Raw genomic sequence first — 13,697 nt, 5'->3', positions numbered from 1 at the left:
AAACAAAGTCAATTACTCTTGCCCTCATCTCTTCAGAATGGCTGTCCATCTCTGCATAGCCTATTGGTGTACTGCGGATATTTCATACATCTCCTAGTGCTATTTCTGTAATTGTAAGAAATTATCGTGGATGTAAAAATAAAAGTAAAGTGTATTAGCAGATAGAAGAAGTACACTCTGCTTTCATTTCCCTAGATTATCCTTTAGGTATATCTGATCTATCTTCTGTCTATACGATATCATATACCACTGACTATCAGTAAAATATACACGTGAGTTAGATAGCGAGAATATCCCTGTGGGGAAGGAGTTGCATTCTCCTTTGCGCCACCGGAGCAGGAGAGATGAAAAAAAAGATGATCGGATGAAAACAAGCCAATCAAACAGTGTAATAATCCCCCCTTTTGAAGGGGCATCTCTCCGCGTAAACTATATAAGAAGTGCCGAAGTGCCAAGAATATGGGTAAAACATACAGAAAATATAAATCAGCAAGCAGAAGCAATGAAAAAATAAGAGAAACAAAGAATCCTATGGCAAAGCCAATGCACATAATAAAAGTGCCATCTTCGCCATCTTCAACAAGCTTCAGCGCCCCCAGGGACAGAAGTATGTCGCACGTTCGAATGAACAGCGAGCCAGCACACGCAGAAAAAACAAGACCCATTGAAGAAATAACGCTGAACAACGTGCAATCAGACGCAGAGCTAAAGCTGGCCCTGCAGACGATAAACAGAACAGCACAGAAGATAGAACACTCAGAGCTAACCGAGAAAAAGCACCGCACATGGAAACCGTCCGATGACTACAGGCTGAAGATAGATCCAACAAAACAGAATGTTGTGATCGAAGATCTTTCCAGGGGAAATAAAGGTGGAAAAAGTCGGGAAGTCGAGGAAAGACTGCAGTCTACACATGCCAGCGACTGGGAAGACTTCCCCACTGAAGGAATGCCAGTTCTGAAAGAAGGAATCGAAAAAATGAGCATAAAAAAGAAGAATGTCTCATTTAACGAGCCAGCAGGGAAGAGAAACAAGAGCATGTATCTGAAATCAAAGGCAAAGCACCACTCTGCGCACGAGCTCCTCACCACTCCAGCCCATCTGAAGCCGCATGCACGAAAGACATCCGCACAGACAGTTGGCAGAGCACAGCCAATGAAGAAAAGTGTGGGAGAGCACGGAAGTATGCCAAGCACTTCAGGAGTAAAATCCGCAGGAAAAGTGGCACACAAAAACGAGCACAAAGTGCAGACAAAGGATAAGCCAGCATACTCAAGCGAGGGAATAGTGGGGTACAGCAAGGTAGACCCAAAGACACACTCCAGGGCTACATACTTCAGCATCCAACAGTCAGATCTGTTCACTCCCCTAAAAAACAAGGGGCCAATTAAGAAGGCAAAGGCAAAGGACCTCCCCGCCACAGGAGAAGCAGCCATAGGGCAGGCCAACAGGGAAAGAACAAGTATGCTCGCACAGACAACAAGAATAATAGAAAGTGAGAACGGAATCTGCAGGGTCCAGAGAACCCAGCACGAAGAAGTGGTTAACAAAGTGTTCAAGTCAAAGAGACAATCTACAAAAGATCCGTTCTTGAAGAGAGTCCACCACTCGGTGAACAACAGGAGGGCAATGAACGAGAGGGCAAAGGAGTCAAAGCGCCCATCAACCTACAAGCCGCAGCCAGAGGAAGAGTAATAAAAACTTCTTACTAATAATACTTTTACATTCAACATTTCTGCACAATTTGTCTTTTTTTAAGCAAGCACTTAGTACTTCTCAAGATAGGAGATATTTTAGCATCTCCTGGCCATAGATTGTTTTTATTGGCTGATTCATCTTTTGTGAGTCAGGGGGATAATCTGTTTTCCAACAGCAGAGAAATTACCAAAAAGAGGAAAATAAATAGGTAGGTATAGATAAGTTATGGATTAGGTTGGTAGGTCATGGATATGCTAAGTGTGCATTTGGTTACATCTGATTGTTTGTGCAGCTAATTTCAAGTTCTCAAAGCGTAAAATTTTCAATTTAATTTTCGTATAAAAATAAAAGAGTATGAGTATTGTTTCTACTTCCTAGACTTTTTATTTTTATTTCTTGCAGTGCTCAAAATGAAATAACTACTAGAAGGAATGTACAAGAAAGCAAAAGCAAATAGGAATAAAGTAAGCAACGAAAGATAAATGCTATAGAAGATGAGACAAGAACCATTAGTTGGGGTGTAGTATTGCTTTTATTAGACGATTTGCTCTTTAACTACTGGCTCTGCGGCATTCGATGCAATGTTGATCTCATGCAAGCTCATTTTAAGATAGATCCAAAAGACAATGTACATTGATGTAATAAATAGAGTGCTTTTCCAGAAGATGGAGAGTGAATTAAAGGGGAATAGATCGATAAATTCGCTATTTTCTGGTGCTTTTTCATCTTTTGTTGCTGTTTCTGGCTGACTTCTTTCCCTCTGGCTGTCTTTATCAACCCTAAGCTGCCTGGGTATTGAGCTGTCTCTTTCATTTTCTTCTGGTAGGAAGGGCATGCTGAATATCCACTTTTCGATCAGCTGTAGACAGCCTAGAGAGCAAATCATGCTTATAAAAACAGAAACAACCAGCATAGGAGTTACGAGAACGTGAATACTGTCTCCACACAAATAGTTTTTTAGGTAGAGCGCAGTGCAAAGGAGCCCTAGTGTATTTTTATAGAAAGTATACGATTTTATAATTACTATTTCTTTTTCTAAAGCATCTACCAGAGCATAGACATAGAATGATAGCATAGCTAAGGTAGAGAACTTCCAAAGTAGCATTGTAGAGAGCATGAGAGACATAACTAGAAGATTTTTTACTAGAAATGCATCTTTGAAGGTTCTTACATTCACGTACCGAAACATAGCAATGTAGAAAGCAGTGATAAATATGTATAAGAAAAAGTTAAGAAACACTTCAAAGACCAGCCAGGAAATAGAAAAAAATATAGAAATAAGTAATGAATTTTTAAAAGTTTCTTCTTCGTTTTCAAGGATATATCTTATAAGGGCTATGTTATCCCTTAGCGAAGTAAGGAAAAGGTTGAAGTATTTTCTCTGGCTGTTGCTTAGCTCTGGAGGGTTGTCTAGAAACTCAGAAAAGGCTGTTCTTTCCTTTGCCTCTTTCTTCTGTCCAGAGTTTGAGGTTTTTGTTGGCGCTCTTTGTTTGTCTACTTTGTCACTTTCTAATGATGGGGGGCATGGCTGTGATGAAGTATTTTCGCTGGGATGGTTTGGAATCAGAGCTGTTTTGTCTGTTCTTAAGTCTGCTGCTTGCTTCATTTGTTTTTAGATAAGAAAATTTTAATTTTTGTTTATTTAAGTATACTCAGAGATCAAACATGATCAGTCGATTATAATAGTTTCTCCTCCCTTGAAGCCATGGAAGAATGCCTGTTCATTAGCTTATTTCTTAGCTCTACATTCATAGAATAGCTTGTTACTGGCGCTGTAGTAGTGCTTATACTTATTGCCTGTAGAAGATGAAATAGTTTTCTCCTATGGCAGTATGGAGGGGCCCATGATGATCTCGCTTTCTGCCAACAGACTACCGTTCTTTATGTTCTGAATCAAGAAAAGGATATAGTCAACCAGAGGCAAATTTGATCTAATATACGAATTCACAGCCATCAAGCTCAGTACAACGATAACTGATAAAACCGCTAGAATATATGGCCAATACTTACTAAAATGATTGAGGACCTCATAGCTCATATCGAGCGGCGATACGCTGAACACCTTAACTACAGAAAGCCCGCTTTCAAAAACTGCGTTACTTATTAGTAGGCTGTTCTTTTTTTTTATAGAATTAAGACTGAATTCTAGTATATTCCTTTCTCTTATATGCTCATATGTTTTTGCTTGGTCTTTTGGCAGCTTGTCTTCTTCTTTTTTGATCTTTTTATTCACCTTATCTATTTTTTTGTTTATCTTACTGATATCTAGCCGGTTTTTGGAGACCTCATTAGCCATATCAGCTAGTTTATACCGAATAACCTTAAACTCTGTCAGCACTTTAAAGATAAATCCTATGCTGTAAAGCACAGCCATAAACACCATAAAGGGCGATATGCATATCCATAGCGTGCTAAGTCCCTCTGCATTAAACCAATATTCTTGGTTTACGCACAATAAAATAGTAGAGAAAAAGCCAAGGATACATAAGAAAAGACTTTTATAGTGCCCAGAACTCCATAAATTTTTTGCCCAGATCGCAAACAATGCTGCATATATATATAAACTAAATAAAATGGTATATGACCAAAAGACCAGCGAGAGGAAAGGAAGTAGCACCAACAGAGACAGGCCTAGAGTTTTAACCATGTTGGAATCTTCTCCCAGCATGTGCCATATTCCGATCGATACCAATTCAAAAAGATAGATCAAAGCCTTTCCGTAAAATGGCAGATACATAGCAACTATATACAGAACAATGCACACAATGGTGACAAGTGTGTCAATGGGTCCCCAGTATTTTCGAATCATGCTTCTTAAAAATTTTACAATTCTGTAGGGCTCCGATTCTTTTTTGGGCCTACTGTCATCGTCTTCTTCGTCTGAAACACTCGTTTCATTATTTCCTGGTATTATAGAAAGCTGTCCATTATTTTCTGCTGTGCTATTCTGTTCTTCGTTATTGTTCATTTTTTCATCTCCTATTTTCTCTTTATTAGGAGTGATGAAGTCGTAATGATGCGGACCAATTATATTATTAGTTGGTGCATCAACCCCTGGCTCCATTTGAGAGGATGTGGAGAAAGTGGCAGATAGTTTGTTTGTAACGGTTTTCTCTACTTCAGCCGGTCTCTTAAGTATACTTTTTGTATTTGACGGCTGAGTAGTTCTCGAGCTATTTGGATCGTTTACTATAGTAGAATTATCTGAATAGCTGTCTTCTTGCACTTTACTGTGTACTGAGAGCTCTCCATCTGGTCTATTCTTATTTGATAATTTGTAACTGTCTGATGTGGTGCTTTTATTACCCATTGGAATAAAAAAATAGCTATTTTTTTTAATTTATGTACGAAAATAGAAAATAGCTGTTAAAAAATTTGCTATCAAGTAAAAAATACTCTATAGTGAGAGAAACAGTAAATTGAAGGCTAAATATTTTATTTATAACTTGCTACTGATACAAAAAATAGTATTTATACTTACTTGTCTATGAATAAACGCTCTTACAACTAGGCAGAAGTGTTTGAAATGAATATACTCATTAGGAACAAACTGTCCTTTAATTTCTGGAAGAACAAAGGAATATATTCACTGACAGGCATCTTTGAATCGAGGTAACAGATCATGAATAAAAGTCCTGTTCCCGCAATAATTGATACAACAGGAAGAACAATGAACCAGTACTTACTGAAAGATTTTAGCACATTGCAGCTCTCAGTATATGGTGTTAGTCCATATATTTCATCTAAACTAATTGTTTCATTTTTATTATCAGTAATCTTACCTTCAACAAATTCTAGATTTTGTTCCAATTTCTCAATTTCTTTTTTTAGTTCATCTATTTTCTCTTTGTTCTGAGATGCTTCTTCATTATTCAATTTAGCTAGTTCTTGGTTTTTTATTTTTAGAACTCTATTATGCCCCTTCTTAATAAGATTATAAAACAGTCTATCAATATAATTTTTTACAAATTTAACTAATTTGTAAACAAGTCCTATATTGCAAAATATAGTAATGAAGAAAAGGAATGACACCGCAGATACATATATCATTTTGGGCTTTACTGATCGAGCCCAATCAGGAAATACGAATGACAAGATAATAAAAGCTGGTCCAAAAACAGATGTGATAAGACCCAAATAATCCTTTTTTTCGAAAGAACCTTCTGCTGAGTAAGAAGACATACAAATAAACATCAGAATACAAGCATATGCACTAATTGGCCAAGTAATCAGCGAAAAGAAAGCTACTAGTAGCCAGAAAAATAAGTAAACAGATTCACTAAGAGCATGTATGTCTCCCGCTATATAATTTACTGCTATAATTACTAACTCCAGTAGACACAGCAAGACCTTACCATAAAGTGGCATATATGTGGCAATTATAAAGAGTGTAATAGACACAGCGGCAAAAATTCTGTTAAAAGCCACCGGATGATTGCATTTTATATTTCTTAAAAATTTCACTATGGCATTGGATGGCTCTAATTCTCCATCAGATTTACTGTCCTTATTTTCTTCTTGATGATCATCAAGCTCTCCAGTACTTCCCTTTTCCGAGTTTAGTTTTTGATTATCATCCATTCCATTACCTCCTGTTTTCTCGTTATTAAAGACATTATGGAAAGTTGAGCCTGTTAACTTGCCAACTGGTGTACCAATCACTTGTCTTGTTTGAGGAGATGTGTGATCAGTGATAGATAATTCGTCCGTAACGTTTTCTTTCTCTACTTCAGCTGATCTATTCTTATTTGATAATTTGCAACTGTCTATTGTGATGTGTTTATTATCCATTGGAATAAAGAATAACTGCATTTTCAGTTTATGTATGAAAATAGAAAATAGTCATTAAAAGTTTACTGCTAAATAAGAAACACTCACATAGTGAGAGAAACAGTAAATCGAAATCTAAATGTTTTATTTATAGCTTGATACTAATGAAAGAAGTGTTCATGCGTATTCAAGAGAAACAATAATAGCTTGCTCTTATAAATAAGCTAAAAGATTAATAGCTCTTTCTCTTAGACTGTATTGCTTTTTGCAGAGTGAATGAGTGTACTCAAGTATGTGGTCAAAGTCATCTGAGAGTTGACATATGAAGCCACAAACATCGTGCCTATTCCAGCAACAACTGAAACAGCTAGGAGAATGTAGAACCAGTACTTGCTAAGCGATCTTATTACTTCGTAGCTTGAATTGGATATTTCTGCCATAGGTATATCATCTTCTTTCTCACCGAGAAAAATATAAAAAAATCCTTCAAAAAATCTATAAACTGGTTGAACAAATCTTATGTTGAAAAATATGGCCATAAAAATCATATATGGCAATCCAAGTGCAAATATCATGTTGGGCTCTACTAAATTGATCCAGTGCTTAGAAAAGCACAGTATAACGGTGAAATAGAATCCAAGAATGCTAGAAGTAGCACCCGAATAGTCCTTGCTCTTCCAAGAATTTAATATTGCTTTTAAAGACATAAATAGATATATCAGACCCAAAATAACAGAAGTAATTGGCCAAATAAGCAGTAAAACGTAGAGTAGCAAAACAAGCAGAGATAAGCCAACAGTTGTCTCCAGAGAGGGGTTTTCTGCTATCATGCGATGCAGTCCTACTAGTGATAATCCTAGCAGACATAGTGAGAGTCTACCATAAAACGACATAAAAATACCAATTACAAAGAAGATGATAGGACTGATAATGCAAAATCTTTCAATAGCCACAGAATGCTCATGGGCTTTGCTTCTTAGATACTTCTGCATGTTCGAGAATGATTTGAATGCCTCCTTGATTTTTCCGAATTCACTTTCTTCTGATTTATGGCTTTCATCTCTTCCTTCTTGATCACTATGATGATTCTCTCCAATATTTTCTATTGTGGTATGCATTTCATTACCTCCTGTTTCTCCGTTATTAAAGATACTATCAGTTGAGCCTGTTAACTCACTAACTGGTGTACCAATCATTTGTCTTGTTTGAGGCAATGAATATTCACCAGTGGGAATTACATGTGTAACAGGTTCTTCACCCCAATTTCTAGATATTCCTTCACTATTTGAATGTTTCTGCTCTTCATTACTTCCTATTACAGTATGCATTCCATTATCTCCTGTTCCCTCTTCATTAAATAAATTGTAGAAAATTGAGTCTGTTGATTTGCCAACTAGTGTATCAAACATTTCTTCTTTTGAAGGAGATGAATGTATACCAGTAGGTATTCCATCTGTAACAGGTTCTTCAGCAAATGTTCTAGCTATTCCTTCACTATTTGGATTTTCCTGCTCTTCATCACTTTCTATTATGGTATCCATTTTATTACCTCCTGTTCCCTCTTCATCAAAGAAAGTATAGGAAGTTGGGTTTGTTGATTTGCCAACTGGTGCACCAAACATGTCTTTTATTGAAGGAAATGAATTCATACCAGCGGGTTCATGTATAATAGGTTCTTCAGCAGATGTTCTAGTTATTTCTTCAATACTTGAATGTTCTGGCTTCTCAGCATCTCCTTCATAACCATTATTATGACTTTCTTCTACTCTAGATTGTTCTTGTTCATCTAATTTAGGATCTATAAATCTCTCATACTCATTGTCAACGGTTTGCACATAAATCTCTTTATTCGTTAATGCAGAATCATTTTGCTCGATCTTTTTCTCGTCCATTTTAATAAAAAATAACAAAATTTTTAATTATATACAAAAATGGAAAATAATTTACTAAAAATATTACTGGAAAATTACTAAAAATTAGCAAAATTAAAAACCACATAGTTCATTTATAGCTTAATGAGAATACAAATATTTACACACATTTTTATAATAGATATGGAATAGCCTACTCTTATTTCTACATTGGATAGTTTGTGATGATCTCTTTCTCTAAAGCTGTTTTTTTAAAAGTGCAAAAGAGTGCTTTGTAGCTCATTGCGCACAGACTCTGTAGATATTGTTGCACAGAGTTTTAGTCAACTTTTGTTTGTTCTAAAGACAGTAGAATTCAAGAGCATGGATTATGCAGAACTAAACCCAACAAATCCTATGTTAAAAAAAAAGGCCATATAGAACATAGATGGCACCATAAGCATCCATACTATGGAAGGGTCTACTATACCTACCCGGCTAAGAACGTAGAACAGGAGAGTGGCAAAAGAGCCAATGATGCATATTGAAGCATCTATATATTTCCTTTTACGGAAAGAAGATATCGCCCATCTAACAGCTACAAAAGCATAGATGATTATGCTGGGTAGCTGAGTGACCGGCCAGCAAGCCATTAGGAAGAAGACCAGCAGCACTAAGCTGGATAGAACAGCAGAGTTAACAATGGTAGCTTCATCTGCTGCCATATTGCTCGCACCAACTAGTACCAATGCTAATACACCCACCATAACTTTGTAGTAGAATTGCAGGCATAAGAAAAATATGAAGAGGGCAGATGCGGTGCTGAGCAGGGTTATTTTGAAGGCTGTTGGATGCCGATAGAATATATTTCTTAGATAATCCACCATGCTCGGGCATGACTGTAGGGCTCTTCTGAATTTGGTGAATTCACTCTCTTCTGCTCTGTCGTGCATTTCAGATTGTCTATGGCCTGCAGCACTTCTACTTCCGTTATTCTGTGCATTACTGTCAAGTTGTCCAATGCTCACTCTTTCATTATTCGGGTTTTCAATATTTTTCATTTATGGTCCCCTACTTCTTCTTTATTGGTAGACCGTAAAAATTTGATTTATCTGTTCTGGCAGCTAGTCTGCCAATCACTTGTTCTAGTTGAGAGACTATTGGAGAAATAGCAAATGGATCACAGCAGTGCAAATCAGCTCTTAATCAGATGACTCATATTTATCGATTTTGGCTTCTTTCTTGCTCAGTAGATAAAAGAGTAACTTAGTTCTATAGTTGTACAAAGAAGTTTGCATGAACTGCATTTCCTAGGATTGGATTGTTCTTTATACTCTGGATAAATAAGAGAGTATACTCACCCAGAGAAGTCTCTGATCTGAGATAGCAGACAATGAAGACAAATCCTACTCCAGCAATAATTGATGTGAGCACTAAGACATACTTTGCATGCCTGTGGATAGACTTCAACGCCCTGTAGCTTGTATCAAAGGATAAAAGATCATTCAAGCTGTTGGCAATGTAGTTATATGTGTATCTTTCCTTTATGGGCTCAAATGCTATTGCATAAGAAAAGTTAACTTCTCTTAAATAGCTCAGTTCTTCTTTGCACTTATTCAGTTTTTCATGGTTGCCCGGTGAGCTAGCTTTTATTTGTCTGATTTCTTCCTCCTTCTTAGCTATATTTTCGCTATTCAGTTTTTTGGACTGTCTAATCTCAAAATAATCATTAATGTCGTTAATAACACAGTGCATACTATCCCGGATTATATCAGACAGTTTTGGAATAAGACCAATGTTGAAGAGAAGAGCTACATAGAACATAGATGGCATTATGAACACCCACACTACAGCAGGCTCTACTAGGCTCATCCAGTGGCCCATCATGCAGAACAAAACAGTGATGAAAGAGCCGCTAATACACATCAAAATATTTGCATAATTCTTTTCATGGAAAGAGACTACCATCCAGCTAATGACGACAAAAGCATAGACAATTGCACTGAGTAGCTGCGCAGCTGGCCAATAAGACACCAGGAAGAAGACCAGCAGTACTAAACTAGATAGAGTGGCAGAATTAGTAATCGTAGATCTTTCTGATTTTATGTGACTTATTCCCACAGCTACCAGTCCTAGCACGCACATTGTAATCCTGTAGTAAAATGGTAAGTGTGAGATAAGTACAAGAAGGAGAGCTGAAATGACAAAGCCAATTATCTTGAAGGCCACTAGATGGTATGCAACCGTATTTCTTAGATAATCTGACATGTTCTGAAGTGGCTTGAATGCTCTTCTGGGTTTAGTGGATTTATTTCGTTGCGGTCCATTGCGTCTTCTAGATTCTGCATCACTTCTACCTCCGTTATTTCTCGGAGTATCTCTATGGTTTGCACTATGCTCTTCTCCACCATTTAATGCAGAAGAATTATGAATCCCATCGCTTCCTGTTTGGTTATTAAGCTCAATAGCATCAAACTGCCCAATACTTTCTTCTCCGCCATTCAATGCAAAAAGATGATGAATTCCATCATTTCCCGCTCCTTCATTAGTTGTATTTCCAGCATCTTCTGTATCTTCATTTATAGAATCCTCCAATATCCTAAGTAACTCTTCCTCTTCAAGCCGTATTCTTTGTCTACGTAATTTTTCTTCTTCGTACCATCTTTCTTCTTCAGCTTGTTTTTCTTCTTGAGTTAGGACATGATTATTGTGCCCATTAGAAGATGAACCAACTGTCTGGAAACTTGAATGGACTATAGCTACTGGTTTTGTCTGAGAAGATACAGAAGATGCATTGGACCCTCTTTCTGTAGCTTCACTTGAAGTTCTGCTAGTTGGTGGCTGAGCATGCTGTGATAATAGCTCCTTCACTGCACTATTATTGTCTAAATTGAATGATAAATGTGAGTTATAAGCTGGTTGAGTTGATTCATCCTCTATAAATGTGGTGGGGCTATTATCAGTGCTGTTTCTATGGGTGTTTTCCTCACCTTTAGTCTGTGCAGCACCAGAATGTTCTTCATCTGACGAATTATCACTGTTTGTTCTTCTGATCTCTTCCCTGTTCATTGTGTGAAAGTAGAATAAAATGGAGAAACAATCTGCTAAAATTTTATTAAGGGGCAGACAACTCCTACCACACTCCTATGTGGCAAAATATTTCTGCTAAAGGAGTTAATAAAAAATAAAAGTTAAACAGCTGCTCTCAGCCTACACTAATAAAACCTTCTCTCACTTAAATACGATTTTTATTCTATTCATGTATCTTGCCAAACAGACTCTTTGTCCGCTGGACGAGTGTCAGAATGTAGTCCAGCATGTGCAGCCGTGACTTCAGATAGCAGATCATAAAAAGCATGATAAGTCCAGCGATGATCGACGTGAACAGAAGCATAAGTATCCATAGAGGATGCAGAGACACGAGTATGTCATGCGTCTTTTTGAATGACATCAACCCGTCTGGGGCAGACCCAAAGCTCCTGTAGAAATTGTCGTATATTCTCTCGTTCTTTTTCTTTGCAAAAGATATGCACTTCTCTATCTCTTCCTTCTCCGACTCAATGATCTGTTTCAAGAGAGTATGGTCTCTACCTGACTTATCTCTTGTTAGGGTGTTGTACTCATTGTTTCTGTCAGTGCGCATGGTCTTCAGTACCTCCAGCTTTTCTTTGTACTCGTTCATTTTATTGTTCCCGTAGAATATGTTTGAAATTGGGTCATGGAGAGAGACAAAAAGCGATGTAGCAACGGCAGAGTTGAATGTCAGAGATGCAAAAATAGTAGACTGAAGGAGTATCACCCAGAGCACGTTATTGTACACTCTCTCCAGCCAGTAGTGAGATAGGTACAGAGCAATGGTCGAAGTTAGCCCGATCAGACAAGAAAGCGTGTCAAAAATCTTTCCCCCCAGCAAAGAGCGCACAAACCAGTTGATAACTATGCAGGAGTATGCAACTGCGCCAAAGAACAGAAGACTTGGGAAACAGGACACAAGGATAAACAGCGCTAGCACTTTGAAAATAAGCCCAAGGGTTAGAGAGTTGCTAGGAGAAGACGACAAAAAGTGGTTAATTCCTATAAACACGAGGATAACGAGTAGAGAGATAGAAGTAAACCTAGAGGCAGTGTAAAGAACTACTCCAAGGATTACGATGTTCATAAGACCCCTGGCTATGTTTCTTATCGTTGGCTTGCCAAACATCAAAGAGTTGGCGTGCATGAAAAGGTCTAGAGGCGTCTTTATGCGATCTGCTATGCTGTCATCATCTGCCATGTATTTATCATTGCTATTTTCAAGTATTTCCTCGTATATTTCATCGTAATTATCATCGTATGTTTCATCGTATGCTACTTCGTTTGGCAGTGTGGGGTATACCGGGCGTTCTGGGCTGTCGTGTCCAGTCATGTTGGGCTTATTCGTGAGGGGTACATCTTCCACCACACAGTTTGTACTGAATGTGTAATAAATTGTGCCATCTGGCCCCACAGTCTTTTGCAGCACTGACTCTTCCTCTTCTATTTCGCTGGTTGGATCTCTGGGATCGAATGTGTAGTAGGCTACACCGTTTGAGTCTACTGTTCTCTGCAGCACCGGCTCAACAGAGTCTTCTTCAATTGCTGAGAATGATGAGCTTCTGGTGGCAGCTACTTTGCCTGGATTGGAGATAGGTGCATTGACAAATCTTGTCTTCATCTGTTCTCTCAGGAGATCTGTTTTGCTCAGATACTTAGAGCGAGTTTGCAGATTTCTGCTGCTTCTGCCGCTGAAGCTCGAGTGTTCTGTGCTTGTTCTGGCATTGCGCAGTAGTGGCTGTGTATCTTCTGTTTTTGTGCGGTCACTTGAGCCGATGCGCTCTCTACGGGCTCCTTGGGACTCTTCTTCGTCTGTGCTGTGGCAGCTGTTGTAAGAGGTGTAGCTGTTATTTTCGTAACTATTCTCCACTGTGTGATAATTGTTGTCCACTGTATCGTACTCAGGGTCGCTTAAGCTTAAAGATGTAAGTGATAGAGTGCGGGTGGCTGCTGCTGTGTCCGTTTCGCTGGCACCAATGCTAGTGGAGTGTTTCACTGTGGCAGGACCTAGTGTTGGGTGGTCTTCCTGTGTTTTTGCATTTAGTGAATTAGGGAGTATTTTCCTGTTCATCTTTTCTTCCATTTTAATGAAATAAAATTTTTAACTTATAAGACCCTAAAAGGATAAATAGAAAAAAGTTTATTTATACGCAAAATTAGCTCACTGCAGGGCGTCAAATAGTATACCTCTATTATGCAGGGTAATTGTCTATAACCCGCAGATTATCACAGAATGGAGTGCACTTTTATCGGCAGCTCATTGGATCTATCTTATACTGTCAGTGAATAACTGTGCTAATTTTAGTA

The 13,697-nt window shown here is 37.9% G+C and overlaps 8 protein-coding genes across 8 annotated transcripts; 1 reads left to right on the top strand and 7 right to left on the bottom strand.

The window, feature by feature from the left end:
* Window positions 1-459: 459 nt before the first annotated feature.
* NEMIN01_0302 (uncharacterized protein) lies at window positions 460-1,695 on the top strand (the record flags this gene model as incomplete). Its single annotated transcript, XM_051476244.1, has 1 exon — window positions 460-1,695. The coding sequence occupies one exon, from the start codon at window positions 460-462 to the stop codon at window positions 1,693-1,695; it is 1,236 nt and encodes a 411-aa protein (XP_051332204.1).
* A 538-nt stretch (window positions 1,696-2,233) lies between these two features.
* On the bottom strand, window positions 2,234-3,304 carry NEMIN01_0301 (uncharacterized protein; the record flags this gene model as incomplete). The annotated part of the gene is made up of 1 exon (XM_051476243.1): window positions 2,234-3,304. One exon carries the CDS (start codon window positions 3,302-3,304, stop codon window positions 2,234-2,236), a length of 1,071 nt encoding a protein of 356 aa, XP_051332203.1.
* A 216-nt stretch (window positions 3,305-3,520) lies between these two features.
* NEMIN01_0300 (uncharacterized protein) lies at window positions 3,521-5,008 on the bottom strand (the record flags this gene model as incomplete). The annotated part of the gene is made up of 1 exon (XM_051476242.1): window positions 3,521-5,008. One exon carries the CDS (start codon window positions 5,006-5,008, stop codon window positions 3,521-3,523), a length of 1,488 nt encoding a protein of 495 aa, XP_051332202.1.
* Window positions 5,009-5,205: 197 nt separating this feature from the next.
* Window positions 5,206-6,510, bottom strand: NEMIN01_0299 (uncharacterized protein; the record flags this gene model as incomplete). Its single annotated transcript, XM_051476241.1, has 1 exon — window positions 5,206-6,510. One exon carries the CDS (start codon window positions 6,508-6,510, stop codon window positions 5,206-5,208), a length of 1,305 nt encoding a protein of 434 aa, XP_051332201.1.
* Window positions 6,511-6,716: 206 nt separating this feature from the next.
* NEMIN01_0298 (uncharacterized protein) lies at window positions 6,717-8,360 on the bottom strand (the record flags this gene model as incomplete). Its single annotated transcript, XM_051476240.1, has 1 exon — window positions 6,717-8,360. The coding sequence occupies one exon, from the start codon at window positions 8,358-8,360 to the stop codon at window positions 6,717-6,719; it is 1,644 nt and encodes a 547-aa protein (XP_051332200.1).
* A 347-nt stretch (window positions 8,361-8,707) lies between these two features.
* Window positions 8,708-9,379, bottom strand: NEMIN01_0297 (uncharacterized protein; the record flags this gene model as incomplete). Its single annotated transcript, XM_051476239.1, has 1 exon — window positions 8,708-9,379. The coding sequence occupies one exon, from the start codon at window positions 9,377-9,379 to the stop codon at window positions 8,708-8,710; it is 672 nt and encodes a 223-aa protein (XP_051332199.1).
* Window positions 9,380-9,590: 211 nt separating this feature from the next.
* NEMIN01_0296 (uncharacterized protein) lies at window positions 9,591-11,387 on the bottom strand (the record flags this gene model as incomplete). Its single annotated transcript, XM_051476238.1, has 1 exon — window positions 9,591-11,387. The coding sequence occupies one exon, from the start codon at window positions 11,385-11,387 to the stop codon at window positions 9,591-9,593; it is 1,797 nt and encodes a 598-aa protein (XP_051332198.1).
* A 184-nt stretch (window positions 11,388-11,571) lies between these two features.
* Window positions 11,572-13,473, bottom strand: NEMIN01_0295 (uncharacterized protein; the record flags this gene model as incomplete). The annotated part of the gene is made up of 1 exon (XM_051476237.1): window positions 11,572-13,473. One exon carries the CDS (start codon window positions 13,471-13,473, stop codon window positions 11,572-11,574), a length of 1,902 nt encoding a protein of 633 aa, XP_051332197.1.
* Window positions 13,474-13,697: the final 224 nt, after the last annotated feature.

The sequence above is a fragment of the Nematocida minor genome (genome assembly GCF_024244105.1).
Source record: "Nematocida minor strain JUm1510 chromosome Unknown 7921, whole genome shotgun sequence".
In the NCBI taxonomy this organism is placed as follows: domain Eukaryota; kingdom Fungi; phylum Microsporidia; genus Nematocida; species Nematocida minor.
The sequence above is the reverse complement of the archived record's forward strand: the minus strand, read 5'-3'. Positions and strand labels throughout refer to the sequence as shown.